The 15909-nt window shown below is 41.7% G+C and overlaps 2 protein-coding genes across 6 annotated transcripts in view; both read left to right on the top strand.

Moving 5' to 3' along the window:
• The window catches only part of wdr47a (WD repeat domain 47a), a 54901-nt gene extending 52128 nt beyond the window's left edge, over window positions 1-2773 (top strand). For all 4 annotated transcript variants that reach the window (XM_067990610.1, XM_067990611.1, XM_067990613.1 and 1 more), the window contains exons 14-15: window positions 713-931; window positions 1693-2773. In XM_067990610.1, the coding sequence (XP_067846711.1) occupies window positions 713-931; window positions 1693-1838 (365 nt within the window). In that variant the 3' untranslated portion in view covers window positions 1839-2773. The remainder of the gene's footprint in view (window positions 1-712; window positions 932-1692) is intronic.
• A 1446-nt stretch (window positions 2774-4219) lies between these two features.
• clcc1 (chloride channel CLIC-like 1) overlaps window positions 4220-15909 on the top strand; it is a 42632-nt gene continuing 30942 nt past the window's right edge. The window contains exons 1-3 of one of the 2 annotated variants that reach the window (XM_067990609.1): window positions 4220-4320; window positions 14066-14128; window positions 15060-15200. In XM_067990609.1, coding sequence (XP_067846710.1) covers window positions 15069-15200 — 132 coding nt within the window. In that variant the 5' untranslated portion in view covers window positions 4220-4320; window positions 14066-14128; window positions 15060-15068. The remainder of the gene's footprint in view (window positions 4321-14065; window positions 14129-15059; window positions 15201-15909) is intronic. The other variant, XM_067990608.1, reaches the window with a different exon arrangement.

Genomic DNA, 15909 nt, shown 5'->3' with positions numbered 1-15909 from the left:
AACCTTATAAAGTAGGAGAAAATATTTAAAAGGAATTTATTTTTCTTTAACCTGGTATGTGCAGATTAGTAAAATTGAAAGGTTTTACAAAGAGTGGAAAAATTCTTGAGTCTATAACTGTGGATTTTGTTGTATTGCTCAAAGGAAAACCATGAGTAATGCAGAAACTCATTTAATATTCAAATTTGTGAAGATGTTGCATCTCCCATATAGGAAGGACAGATATCTGTAAATATGTTCCCAGAACCAGTCACTTATAACCAAATTAGATATAATATTACAAAATTGTTTTGCATGTGTATTGCGGTTTCAATAATCCTGTGGTTATGTTAGGTGTATAACCCATAGAATCAAATTAAATCATTTATTTTGCGAATCCCATAAAGCCAACTTTCATCTGATGAATAAACATTTATTTCATGATCATATAAATATCTATTATGTTTGAGTTTTTATGCCTCACCAAATTGCTGGATCAATATACTTACTGACGTTGCCACTATCAAGTCTGCCTGCCAAAAAAGTAAAAGCGTGAATTGGCAATAAGCAGATTCCTTACTTTCATGATATCCCCAGTTGTCATTCATTTAATTATTTTTAGTAGCCATCTTAACTTTTTGTTTTCTTGCAGTAAATACCAGAGAGTCGATTATGCTTTCAGTATAGTTAGTATGTACCACTGTCGGATCATTGTATGACTTTCATTATACAGGCAGCGCTGTTGCTTCTGTGGCAGTAGATCCAAGTGGACGACTCCTAGCCACAGGTCAGGAGGATTCTAGCTGCATGCTGTATGATATCAGAGGAGGGCGAGTGGTACAAATTTATCAACCACATGGTAGTGATGTACGTTCAGTGCGGTTCTCTCCAGGAGCTTACTACCTTCTTACAGGATCTTATGACACTACTGTTAAAGTAACAGACTTACGAGGTAAAACTATTTTTGAACTACAAATTGAGAATATTTGATAAAGGTGTGTTACTTTTCATTCTAAACTGTGCTAGAAACATTGGTGAAGTTTTTATAATTTTATTCACTTCTTTAATTTCTCTCTCGCACCTCTACTCCTAAAGTCAGTGACTGCTACTTGGGTAAAGTTGCATGGCTGGTGGCAGCGGACATCCAGTATTTCAATCTTGATTTGTGAGCCCAGACAGTAGGTGTCAACAAGCTTATTGACTATGGGAGCCATAACAGCCAAGTTGAACCCTCATACTTGCTCAGCATTAATGTTTGTGCAGTTCGAGTGGGAGTAACTGGATAATAATGGGGAACAGGAACCTTAGCTGACACTATCTGGAATATCCTTACCCTGGCTGGCATTGGCTAACACAGAATCGACTAGGAACTGACATAGTACCTTCCTGGATTATGTGGTGCATTTGCCCAATAAATTATTGGAGTCTAATAATTCATTTCTGGGTTTAAATTATTTTAATTTATTTTCAAGTTATCTTCCCATATTGATTATGCATTGTACTTGCATGGGCTATGAAACTTGGAATAAGGATGTATGTAACACATCATTTTATTAAACCTGAATGGGGGAGAAAATAAACTTGAGGAATATGTTTGGTCATCAGTTAGCATTTTACAATTACGCATCACGGGGTCATCTCAATTTGGTACAATTAAATGCTTATACATTTTCCAGTTTCAGACTTGTGTAACCTTTAACTTTCTACCCATAGGAGATCTAATAAAGCCACTTCCTATGACAGTAGTATCTGAGCACAAGGACAAAGTTATACAGTGTAGATGGCACACTGAGGATCTATCTTTCTTATCTTCATCTGCTGACAGGACGGTAACCCTCTGGACTTACAACAGCAGCTGACTAATTGATGCCAATGCAGATAAAGCACAATTGTAATTGTAATCCCAAGTGCTGAATTTTATTGGCAATCACAGATTGATAACTGCACATGTAATTGACCAATAGAAAGTATGAGACAGCGAAGGTCAACATGTGGTACTGTTCAAGCTAAATGGAACTGCTGTCTGTGTTTGTATTATTATGCTGTGCTTAAGTCTTCCACATGTGATCACGCTGTCACTGATGAGCTCTGTCGCCAAATGTACACAATGACTGAATCAAGTGAGGCAATTGTTTAATTAGTATTTATGGCATTCCTTGTTCATTGTGCCAGTGACTAATGTAGAAAGCTGGCTGAGTATTATAGAGCCAATTATTGGATGTGTATGTTAATTTTACAATAAGTCAAAGTGAACTGATATTTAATCAGCCCAAACAGGAATTTGTTGTTCTGATGTAGGAAGTGTTAAAGCTAGCCAGTTGATTTCATGACATGGTGAGGAACAGTTGGTTGATGCTGAACATTTCGGACAAAACTGCTTTGCTTTTATACTTCCAGTAGCATGGCTTTCCACTGTGTGTGTATGTGTGCGCGCATGGGTAATAGTACAGTATTTACACAAACAGGCCCGTGAAACTAATGAATGCTTGTGTTCCTGCACTTACAAACTTTTAAATAACTTGTGAAATATTTTTTTCTGTTTGTATATGTAATGCTTTATTATATTTTCTATTGTACAGTTTAGTTTAATATAAACACTGAAATGTTGGGTTCATTAATATTTAACTTATGTATTTGTGTTTTGGTTACAAGGAACCAGAGGATTATACCCTATGCACCTCATTTAGTAGTTTTTTTTCTAACCCTTGTAATGATTGAAAATGTAATGAGAATTACGAAGTGTGATTGTGCAGTGTTTTCTCAATAAAAACATTTATTTAATAAAGAACTTAAATTTGTTTCATACCAAGATTGGAAGATGATGGCTATTTCAGTTTGCTTCAGTTAGTTGATCTCCCATGGTGTTGTGCAGACAAAAATAATACATTTTCTCCCTGTAACTGCCTGCTTGTCTCCTATCCTATCTTTGTTCTTCACATTTTCTGTGTGGCTCTCATTCACTTGTCATATGCATCTCTGTCCGTAACTCTCCCCTGCTCTTTTTGGTAAGTCTCTGCTTCCCTCTGTCTCCTCTCATCTCTTTGCCCCTCATACACATTCATTTGCTGATTTATTTAGTTTGTATTTTTAAAACAAAGAAGTGAAAACATAGAACTGAATTCTCTTAGACCTTAATTCTGTGCCTCCTGATGCCCTGTCCTGGAATCATATGAATTGAGGTCAGGGCACAGTCACTTTCTGGCAGATGGTGTAGTGTGGGCCACCTGGAGACTAGGAAAATGTCAATGTCTTAAAAAGAGTTAGAATACGAAACAAATTAACAAAGCTGTGCACAGCGCACACTTCCCCCTCCCCTGACTACCATCTCAGGCCATTTGCAACTTGTCATCCTGGGCTGAGCTTTAAACCTCACATCCTTTCCATCACCAAGACTTGCAGTACAAACAGTGCCCACCTCTACCAACAGAAACCTTTTACATGCTTTTGTCACATCTAGATTCAAATACACACTAATGTTGTCTTTGCTGTCCTATCCTCACTGACATACTGGTTTCCACAACAAATTCAAAATGTCATCCTTGTCTTTAAATCGTTATTTGGCTTTGCCCCAACCTATTTCTGCAATCTGCTCCATTCCTTTATCCCTTCCAGAATGTTGTATTCCTCTAACTCCAACCTTCTGGACATCCCTGCCCCCCTCCCTTTGCCCCATCCCCGGATACTACCTTCAGCCACTTCTATCCTAATCTCTGCAACTTCCTGAATCTCTACTCTTTTTTAAAAAAAAACCTCCTGAAAGCCCATTTCTTCACCAAGCCCACTAATCTGCCCCTTTCTGTCCGGGTGACTGATTTCTTTACGCCTAGCTGGGAAGGGCCTTGGGATGTTAAAGGCACGATATAAATGCAAGTTGTTATCTACTGCATCATCGTCAGTCATATTTTCAGTTTAAGGCACAAGCTAGAAAGTGTAGAATTGTACCTGTGCTGTTAACCCTTTTTTGCTCAAAAGATCTGCTAAGAGGTGGAAAAAAAACATGCTGGATTGAAATATCCACGTTTGTTTTTAGCTTGGTGACAATTTCTTAAATATTATGGTTAAGTTTCAGTACATTAGGCTACATTTTGCATTAGTGGCCTGTGTAACATCAAAAACTGGGGCTGGAAGCTCAATTGGTCAACCGTGAGGCTTGTGGAAGGACGGCGTTGGAGCAGCTGGGCGTGCGCCTGCAGTGGGACTACAACTCCCAATGTGCATCTGTCCCCGGAAGTGACGCATCAGCAGTGGGGCTGGCGGCGTGACCTGGCTGTTTACCTTGGAGATTTAGACGGTCCAGTCCAGGGGTGGTGGGTAGAGCCGGGCTCGGCCCAGGAGAGGAAGGTGATGTACCAGTGCTTGCAGCTTTTGTTTTGAACCGTTGATACTCGCGCACCTTCATATGAAATGTTTAAATAGTTGGTGGGTCGATGTGTAATTTATGGACCGACCGACACTCTGCTGCCGGCGGCTCTCATCTAACGTCGATAGACAAGAGGCAACACAAAAATAAAGTGCAGAGGCCTGGAAATCCGAAACAGCAACAACGAGTAGACGCTGGAAACGGTCAGCAGGCCTGTCGGGGGGAACAGAGAGGTTAACGTGCGGTGTGTGGATCCACCTGCTCCACTAGCTCAGTTATTGGGCCAGATTTTCAGAACGTAAGAAATAGGAGCAGGAGTAGGCCACCTGCCCCCTAGAGCCTGCTCCGCCATTCAATCAGATCATGACTGATCCTTGACCTCAACTCAACTTTCCCGCCCTATCCCCATATCCTCCTGATTTCCTCAGTGTCCAAAAATCTATCGATCTCAGTCTTGAATATACACAAAATCTGGGCTAGAGAATTCTAAAGATTCACAAGCCTCTGTGTGAAGAAATTTTTCCTCATCTCAGTCCTAAATGGCCGACCCCTTATCTTGAGACTATGACCCCTAGTTCTAGACTCTCCAGCCAGGGGAAATACCAACTCAGCATCTACCTTGTCAAGCCCTCTAAGAATTTTACTCATTACAATGAGATCACCTCTTCTTCTAAACTCCAGAGAATATAGCTCCATTCTACTCAATCTCTCCTCATAGGGCAAACTTCTCATCCCAAGAATCAATCCAGTGAACCTTTGCACCCCCTCTAAGGGGAGTATGTCCTTCCTTAGGTAAGGAGACCAACACTGCACACAGTACTCTAGGCGTAGGTCTCACCAAAGCCCTGTATAATTGCAGCAAGACCCCCTTACTCTAATACTCCAACCCCCTTGCAATAAAGGCTAATATACCATTTGCTTGCTGTACCTGCATGTTAACTTTCTGTGATTTGTGCACAATGACACCCAAATCCCTCTGAAGACCAACATTTCTAGTCTCTCATCTTTTAAGAAATATTCTGCTTTTCTATTCTTCCCACCAAAGTGGAAAATTTAACATTTCCCCACATTATGCTCCATCTGCCACCTTATTGCCCACTCACTTAAACTGTCTAGATCTCTTTGCAGCCTCTTTGTATCCTCCTCACAGCTTACTTTCCCACCTAGCTTTGTACCATCAGCAAACTTGGATACATGACACTCGGTCTCCTCATGTAAGTCGTTGATATATATTGTAAACAGCTGAGGCCCAAGCACCGATCCTTGCAGCACTCCACTAGTTACAACCTGCCAACCTGAAAATGACCCTTCTGTTTTCTGTCCGTCAGCCAATCCTTAAACCGTGCTAATACATTACCCCCAATCACATGAGCCCTAATCTTGTGTAACAACCTCTTTTGTGTCACCTTATCGAATGCCTTTAGAAAATCCAAATATGCTACATCCAGTGGTTCCCCTTTATCTATCCTGCTAGTTACACCCTCAAAAAACTCTAATAGATTTGTCAAACACTATTTCCCTTCCATAAAACTGTGTTGACTTTGCCTAATCATATTATGATTTTCTAAGTGCCCTGTTACTAAAGAAATAATTCATAATTCCCAATGAACATACATATCCTTGAGGAATAAAAGCTCCACAAGAAAAGTGGTCCAACCGTGGCTAACTAGAGAAGTTAAGGATAGTATTAGATTAAAAGAAGGGGCTTACAATGTTGCCAAAAATAGTAAGCCTGAGGATTGGGAGGGTTTTAGAAATTAGCAAAGGAAGACCAAGATACTGATAAAGAGGGAGAAAATTGAATGAGAGTAAACTAGCAAGAAATATAAAAACAGATTGTAAGAGCTTCTACAAGTATATAAAAAGGAAGAGATTAGCGAAAGTAAACCTGGGTCCCTTAGAGGCAGAGAAAGGAGAAATTATAATGGGGAATAAGGAAATGGCAGAGATGTTAAACAAATATTTTATATTTGTCTTCACAGTAGAAGACACAAAAAACAAACTGGAAATAGTGTGGAACCAAGGGTCTAATGAGAGGGAGGAACTTAAAGTGATTAAGATTAATAATGAAAAAGTATTAGAAAAATGAATGGGACTAAAAGCTGACAATTCCCATGGACCTGATGGCCTACATCCTAGGGTTTTAAAAGAGGTGGCTGCAAAGATAGTAGATACATTGGTTTTGATCTTCCAGAATTCCCTAGATTCTAGAGCAGTCCCCGTGGATTGGAAGAGGCAAATGTAACCTCGCTATTCAAGAAAGCAGCGAGAGAGAAAACAGGGAACTATAGGCCAGTTAGCCTGACATCAGTCATAGGGAAAATGCTAGAATCTATTGTTAAGGACATAGTAACAGGGCACTTAGAAAATCATAATATGATTAGGCAGAGTCAACACATATGAAGGGATATCATGTTTGACAAATCTATTAGAGTTTTTTGAGGGTGTAACTAGCAGGATAGATAAGGGGGAAACCAGTAGATGTAGTATGTTTGGATTTTCAAAAGGCATTCGATAAGATGACACACAAGAGTTGTTACACAAGTTTAAGGCTCATGGGATTGGGTGTAATATATTAGCATGGATTGAGGATTGGTTAACGGACGGAAAACAGAGAGTAGGAATAAACGGGTTATTTTCAGGTTGGCAGGTTATAACTAGTGGGGTGCCGCAGGGATCGGAGCTTGAGCCTCTATCTACATTAATGACTTACATGAAGGTACCTTTGTAATATATCCAAGTTTGCTGACGACACAAAGCTAGGTTGGAAAGTAAGCTGTGAGGAGGATACAAAGAGGCTGCAAAGGGATCTGGACAGGTTACGTGAGTAGGCGATAAAATGGCAGATGGAGCATAATGTGGGGAAATGTGAGGTTATTCACTTTGGTAGGAAAAATTGAATATTTTTTAAATGGTGATAAACTATTAAATGTTGGTGTTCAGAGAGATTTGGGTGTCCTTGTACAGGAAACACATGAAGTTAGCATGCAGGTACAGCAAGCAATTAGGAAGGCAAATGGTATGTTGGCCTTTATTGCAAGAGAGTTGGAGTACAGGAGTAAGGAAGTCTTGCTGTAATTGTACAGGGCTTTGGTGAGACAACACCTGGAGAACTGTGTACAGTTTTGGTCTCCTTAGCTGAGAAAGGATATACCTGCCTTAGAGGCAGTGCAACAAAGGTTCACTGGATTGATTCCTGGGATGAGAGGGTTGTCCTATGAGGAGAGATTGAGTAGAATAGGCCTATACTCTCTGGAGTTTAGAAGAATGAGAGGTGATCTTATTGAAACATATAAGATTCTAAGAGGGCTTGACATGGTAGATGCTGAGAGGCTGTTTCCCCTGGCTGGAGAGTCTAGAACTAGGGGACATAGTCTCAGAATAAGGGGTCGGACATTTAGGACTGGGATGAGGAGAAGTTACTTCACTCAGAGGGTTGTGAAAATTTGGAATCCTCTACCCCAGAGTGCTTTGGATGCTCAATCATTGAGTATATTCAAGACTGAGAACGATAGATTTTTGGACACTGTGGGAATCAAGGGATATGGGGATTGGGCGGGAAAGTAGAGTTGAGGTCGAAGATCAGCCATGATCTTATTGAATGGCGGTGCAGGCTCGAGGGGCTGTAATTTTTTTTATTCGTTCATGGGATGTGGGCGTCGCTGGCGAGGCTGGCATTTATTGCCCATCCTTAATTGCCCTTGAGAAGGTGGTGGTGAGCCGCCTTCTTGAACCGCTGCAGTCCATGTGGTGAAGGTTCTCCCACAGTTCTGTTAGGAAGGGAGTTCCAGGATTTTGACCCAGTGACGATGAAGGAACGGCGATATATTTCCAAGTCGGGATGGTGTGTGACTTGGAGGGGAACGTGCAGGTGGTGTTGTTCCTATGTACCTGCTGCTCTTGTCCTTCTAGGTGGTAGAGGTCGCGGGTTTGGGAGGTGCTGTCGAAGAAGCCTTGGCGAGTTGCTGCAGTGCATCCTGTGGATGGTACACACTGCAGCCACTGTGCACCGGTGGTGAAGGGAGTGAATGTTTAGGGTGGTGGATGGGGTGCCAATCAAGCAGGCTGCTTTTTCCTGGATGGTGTCGAGCTTCTTGAGTGTTGTTGGAGCTGCACTCTTCTGGGCAAGTGGAGAGTATCCCAGCACACTCCTGACTTGTGCCTTGTAGATGGTGGAAAAGCTCTGGGAAGTCAGGAGATGAGTCACTCGCCGCAGAATACCCAGCCTCTGACCTGCTCTTGTAGCCACAATATTTATATGGCTGGTCCAGTTAAGTTTCTGATCAATGGTGACCCCCAGGATGTTGAAGGTGGGGAATTCAGCAATGGTAATGCCATTGAATATCAAGGGGAAGTGGTTAGACTCTCTCTTGTTGGAGATGGTCATTGCCTGGCATTTGTCTGGCGCGAATGTTACTTGCCACTTATGAGCCCAAGCCTGGATGTTGTCCAGGTCTTGCTGCATGCGGGCTCGGACTGCTTCATTATCTGAGGAGTTGTGAATGGAACGGAACACTGTGCAATCTTCAGCTAACATCCCCATTTCTGACCTTATGATGGAGGGAAGGTCATTGATGAAGCAGCTGAAGATGGTTGGGCCTCGGACACTGCCCTGAGGAACTCCTGCAGCAATGTCCTGGGATTGACCTCCAACAACCACTACCATCTTCCTTTGTGCTAGGTATGACTCCAGTCACTGGAGAGTTTTCCCCCTGATTCCCATTGACTTCAATTTTACTAGGGCTCCTTGGTGCCACAAATGCTGCCTTGATGTCAAGGGCAGTCACTCTCACCTCACCTCTGGAATTCAGCTCTTTTGTCCATGTTTGGACCAAGGCTGTAATGAGGTCTGGAGCCGAGTGGTCCTGGCGGAACCCAAACTGAGCATCGGTGAGCAGGTTATTGGTGAGTAAGTGCCGCTTGATAGCACTGTTGATGACACCTTCCAGTTCTTTGCTGATGATTGAGAGTAGACTGATAGGGTCTACTCCTGCTCCTATTTCTTATGTTCTCACTCCATCCTTAATAGATTCTAGGATTTTCCCTACTACTGATGTCAGGCTAACTGGCCTACAGTTCTCTGTTTTCTTTCTCGCTGCTTTCTTGAATAACGAGGTTACATTTGCCTCTTCCAATGCACGGGAACTGTTCTGGAATCTAGGGAATTCTGGAAGATCAAAACCAACATATCCACTACCTCTGCAGCCACCTCTTTTAAAACCCTATGATGTAGACCATCAGGTCCAGGGGCTTTGTTGGCTTTTAGTCCCATTAATTTCTACAGTATTTTTTCTTTACTAATATTAATTATTTTAAGTTTCTCACTCATTAGATCCTTGGTTTGCCACTGTATGTCTTCTACTGTGAAGACAGATACAAAATATTTGTTTAATGTCTCTGCCATTTCCTATTCCCCAAAATAAATTCTCTTGCCTATGCCTCTAAGACCCATGTTCACTTCTGTTATTTTTTTTACATACTTGTAGAAACGCTTACAATCTGTGTTTATATTTCTTACTAGTTTATTCTCATATTCTGTTTTCTCCCTCTTTATCAATTTCTTGGTCATCCTTTGCTGATTTCTAAAACCCTCCAATCCTCAGTCTTACTGCTCTTTTTGGCAACATTGTAAGCCACTTTTAATCTAATACTATCCTTACCTTCTCTAATTAGCCACGGTTGAATCACTTTTCCCATGGAGTTTTTATTTCTCAAGGGAATGTATATTCATTGAGAATTATAAATTATTTCTTTAAATGTTCACCATTACTTATCTACCATCATTTTTTAATCTAATTTCCCAATTTACCTTAGCCAGTTTGCCCCTCATAGCTACATAATTGGCTTTGTTTAAATTTAAGACCCTGGTTTCGGACTTAACTACATCACTCTCAAGCTCAATATGAAATTCTGTCATATTATGAGGATTTATTATAAGATTAATAATTAACCCTGTCTCATTGCACAATACTAGATCTAAACTAGCCTGTTCCCTAGTTCATTCCTCGACATATTATTCCAGAAAACTGCCTCGAATGCGTTCCATGAACTCGTCTTCCAAACTACTTTTGCCAATTTGGTTTGCCCAGTATATATGAAGATTAAAGTCCCCCACGATTATTACATTACCTGTGTTAGTTGCTCCTCTAATTTCCTGATTTATACTCTGTCCTACACTATAACTACTGTTAGAGGGCCTATAAATACTCCCACCAGTGTTTTCTGCCCCATGTTATTTCTTAGCTCCACCCATACTAATTCTACATCCTGATTTCCTGAGCTAAGATCCTTTCTCACCACTGCCTTTACCTCATCCTTTATTATCAGGGTTAGCCAACCACCTCCCCCATTTTCCATTTTGCCTATCTTTTCTAAAAGTCAAATACCCTGGAATATTTAGTTCCCGACTTTGGTCACCATGCATCCGTGTCTCGGTATTGACTACTAGATCAAACCCATTTATCTCTATTTGTGCCATTAATTCATCTATCTTGTTACGAATGCTTTGTGCATTCAGATACAGTGCCTTTAATTTTAACTTTTTACTATTTTTCCCTGATGTGACCTTAGTCAGTAATGCCATATTACCATTGTTAAACTGTCCCTTCCTGACACACACTGCTTGTTTTTACCCAAATCGCTACTCTGCTCTGCAGCCTTGACCTTTCTCTTTAGATTTATAAATTTACCCTTACCCAAACCCTCCCACTGCCCCCCCCACCTTTTACCTCCCTAGTTATTCGATTCGCCAGGACACTGGTCCCAGCCTGGTTTAAGTGCAGCCCCTTCCCAGTACAGGTGCCATTGCCTCATGAATTCAAACCCCTGCTTCACACACCACTCTTTCAACCACGCATTTAACCATCTAATCTGTTTGTCCCTATGTCAATTTGCATGTGGCTCAGATAGTAATCCAGAGATTATTACCTTTTGAGGTTCTGATTTTTAATTTGAACTCTAGCTCCTCAAATTCCCTCAGCAGAACCTCATTCCTAGTTCTACCTATGTCATTGGTTCCTACATGGACCATGACATCTAGATCCTCCCCCTCCTGCTCCAAGTTCTTCAACCACGAGGAGATGTCATTAACCATGGTACCAGGCAGGCAGCACAGCCTTCGGGACTCCCGGTCGCGGCTGCGGAGAACAGTATACCCCTGACTATTCACTACCACGTTCCTTTTCGCTCCCCCCACTTGAATGGCCTCCTGTACCACGGTGCCACAGGCAATTTGCCCATCCTCCCTGCAGTCTTTGTTCTCATCCACACAGGTAGCAAGTACTTTGCATCTATAGGGCAAGGGCAAAGGCTGAGGCTCCTCCACCACTGCATCTGGGGTCTCCTTACCTGCCTGACTCGCAGTCACATCCTCCTGTCCCTGATCACTGACCAAAGCTAAACCACTACCTAACCTAAGGGGTGTGACTACCTCCTGGGTCGAATTGTCCAGGTAACTCTCCCCCTCCCTGATGCATCGCAATGTCTGCAACTCGGACTCCAGCTCAACAACTCTGAGCCGAAGTTCCTCGAGTTGCAGACACTTACTGCAGATGTGGTTGCCTGGGATCATGCTGCTCTCCACAAACTCCCACATGCTGCAGTTACGGCACACCACCTGCACTGCCATCTCTATCTAACCTTGTTTTAATTATTTACTTTATTAAAGTTATTACGTAATTAATTCATTTGGTTTATTTTTAGTTATTTTTTAAAACTAATTTATCTCGTTTAAGTTACTACTTTAACAAAGTATTAGCAAGTTATAGGTTCCTAGTTAAAACCAAATTATGCTGTCAAAATGATAGTAAGGCTAATGACGCTTGCCCTTATCTATGCGTAAATGGTACAGCAACTTCAGGGGAGGAGTAGGTGTGCGGTTAAACGCTAATATCCAAAAGTTGCTGTCTGAGTTGTTCTGCTCTGCCCTTAACTTTGCGAAAACGGCATCTCGCCGCCTGCCTCACCCTGGAAATGCATTGAATGGCGTGAAGTTGCTGCATTTTCTGGTAGATTCGAACTAAACTCAACACAGAAAGTCTGAAGTGACTCATGTACCCTGTCGTGGCGCAATTTATGGTCCGCGCATATTTAAATAAGCCTCAACTCGGACAGAGGGAGCTTTCTAGCTGTGAGATTCTTTGTAGAAGTATCTGTGAGACCCAGGGTGTCAGATTTTTTTCACATTTATGTAACATCAACAATCCTGCACGGTACAGCATGGAAGGCCGACACAGGAAACAATAACGAGGAGTCGGCCACCATGCCCGGAGGTTCACCAGGAGGAACAATTACCTACCCCAGAGAGTCTACAGGGAGAGGCTGTCTTTCATGATGATGTCAGAGGCGCTCTGTGTGAGGGGGCTACTCTTTAGTAAGGAGGCAATCGACCACCTCTGAAATGTTAAAAGAGGACCTTCAGCCACATTCTAACTTCCGCAGGGCCTTGTCAGTGGCCATGAAGGTAACTACAGCCCTCAAATTTTATGCATGTGGATCATTTCAGTCAGACACCGGTGATGTGTGCAACATCACCCAGAGCACAGCGAGAGTCTGCATTCAGCAGGTCACAGATATCATATTCCGCAGGGCTTCTGACTTCATCAGCCTTGACATGTCCCCAGCGTGGCAAAGGGAGAGGTCTATTGCAGTCCACAGGATCGCTGGCTTCCCCAAAGTGAAGGGGGGCTGTCGACGGAACCCACGTACCATTGAAGGCACCCTATTGTGCACCTGTGACATACATCAACAGGAAAGGGTACCAGTCATTAAATGTGATGATCCTTTGCGATGCCCAACTGCGGATCATGAATGTCAGTGCAGGTCACCGGGTAAGTGCTCATGATGCCTTTGTCCTTTGGCACTCAAACTTATATGATGCCTTCACCAGAGCCTGGCAAGGATCTGGATGGATCTTAGGTGACCAGGCCTACCCGCTAAAGCCTTGGCTGATGACATCCTACCACAGGACCAATGGTGCAGTACAGGAAAGGTACAACCGTGCACATATGTGCACGCGCCAAGTAGTGGAGAGGACAGTAGGGGTGCTGAAATCACGCTTCCGGTGCCTGGACATGTTGCAGTACTTGCCTACCAAAGTAGATACCTGAGCTGCGCAGACCAGGAAGCTGCCAGCTTTGACGCCTGGTCTACCTATGTTGAGTTAGCTGGTCCGTCTTGTGCCGAGTTAGCTGGTCCGTCTTGTGCCGAGTTAGCTGGTCCGTCTTGTGCCGAGTTAGCTGGTCCGTCTTGTGCCGAGTTAGCTGGTCTCTCAGCAGTAGCAGGATGCTATGGTTTACTATCGCGAGGGAAAAATCAGCCAGGGTTCCAGCTCCCGATTGCTATCCAGTGACTTCTGTTGAAAAGTTCTCATTTATGAATATTAGCTGAGAACCAGGTCAGGATCAGCTGTGATGCCCTCACAACTGAAGTCTGCTGTCACTCCGTATCAAGTTGATTCTTCTCAGCTTTTGTTCGATTATCCTCTCATGGGACCTTCAGGAATTTTACTGTTTAAGTGGTAATGTTTTGAAAGTTAATCAAAATGAATTAGGTGGACTGTAAATTCTTAGATTGAAAAAAATAGGGATGATTGCCACTTACATGCTGCTAAAAATTATATTAATTACACTACAAATGTATAGTGTGTGCACCAGTTGTATAGATTTGGTTTTAAATGGCTTTGAGTGCTGCAAAATCAAAATCAAAATTGTGCTGCTTTGTCTACAGTGCTGTGGAAGTGGGGAGGAGACTGGAAACTGGTAAAATGTAGGATTGGTTGCAATAATACTGGTTAGTTATTTTCACTGTTAATTTCCTTGTTGTACTACAATTGCTAGACTACAATAATTTTATTTGTGTCGGAATGTGACTTCTAACTTACAATTTTTGTTTAGTTTCAACTTTTGATGAGAATTTTTAATGGTAATTTTATATCATACTTAAAAGTTTAATTGAGTTCTGTATTTCAAATGCACTGTACTGTAGTTGCACACTGCTCAAAGACAGTCTAGTGATGGAGAATATCCAAACTTTGTACCAGGTTGAATCCTTGTATACTTTTTAACGCATGTATTTAGCACTGAAAATAATTTTTAAAACTTATTAAAAGTATTATGATGTAGATGAGTTAGTCAGTGGGACAGGGAAGAACTTCAAAAGAAGCAGTAGGGGGAAAAAAGAAACCATGAATGTTAGGTGAAGGATAAAACGCACTTATCACTTGGAGGCTTTTGAGTTCTGCTGAAGGGTCTGCACCAGAAATATTAGCTCCACAGATGCTGACTGATCTGAGATTTTCAAGCACTTTCTGTTTTTTCAAATTTTCAGCATCTACAGTTTTTTGTTTTTGGAGTTAACTTTGTTTCGCAGCTTGTGAAAAGCTGGAATGGGACTTGCAGTAGGCTAGTCAGTGGGGTAGGGAAGCACTTCCAACAGGTCACAAAGCAACAGTTGCAGCAGGGAAAGAAACACTGAATAATTTTCTCCTCCATCACCAATAAAAGAAAGAACTTGCATTTAGATAGTGCCTTTTATGACCTCAAGACGTCTCTACATGCTTCATTGCCAATTAAGTATAGTTACTGTTGTAATGTAGGGAAATGGGACAGTCAATTTTGCACCTATTCATTATTTGTATTCTATGCGGCATATTCGTTAAACTAGGCTACAGCATTCACAGAGTTACATTCAGTAATTTTGCCATGTTTATCTCATGTCCTAGATTTGAATCATGTTCATGCGTTGGTTGATATTTCAAGTGCTGCTGGTAGTGAATAGTTTACAAGATGATGATGAATGGATTGATCCAACAGACATGCTGAACTACGATGCTGCAGCAGGTCGAATGAGAAGGCCACAACAGGTAATTAAATGTGCAGCAAGTTTTATTGCAGCAGAATTCAATTACCTCATTTTAAGCTCCAAATAATATGAAGTAAAGTATTGCAACAAAACTTTCCAAAATATTGGCATCATTGTTTTTGTCTAAATTGCTACATTCATGATAATTTTGGCATTTCTTACCTTGTAATTCAGCCAGTTTCCCAGCCAACTTTGATCAAATGTGTTTGTATCTATTATAATTCAGCTTGTTTCTCTTCTCCATTCTGCCCATACAAGAATTGGCCACATGATGACCCCAAACTCCACTTCTAATTTAGCGTCTTGCAACCAGCATAAATCAAACTTCCTCATTCATTTATAATTTTTTTTAGCCTGACAGCATCTAATGGAAGCTACCATGAGCAGTCAGTTCCAGAGAATATTGACAGAAGTCTGACATAAGTCACCTCCTCTGACAGGAAATGGCTTAATAATACTTGTGGTACAAAACCGATGTACCATATATGCAAATTTGTTTGAATACAGCATCAGTATTGTTTCTAAGTAAACTGATCTTGAAACTCTGAATCCACCTAAATTAATGGCCCAGAATTTTCTGGAACAGCATGATCAGCAAAATACACCATAAATTACGCTGTTTCACCATCAATCTTCCTGTTGCGAGCTTACACCAAAATTTCCTGGGAAAGTAATTTGAATATGTAGCAGCAAGCATATGGCGAATCAGG

This window comes from Heptranchias perlo, chromosome 9 (genome assembly GCF_035084215.1).
Source record: "Heptranchias perlo isolate sHepPer1 chromosome 9, sHepPer1.hap1, whole genome shotgun sequence".
NCBI classification, from domain to species: domain Eukaryota; kingdom Metazoa; phylum Chordata; class Chondrichthyes; order Hexanchiformes; family Hexanchidae; genus Heptranchias; species Heptranchias perlo.
The sequence above is the reverse complement of the archived record's forward strand: the minus strand, read 5'-3'. Positions and strand labels throughout refer to the sequence as shown.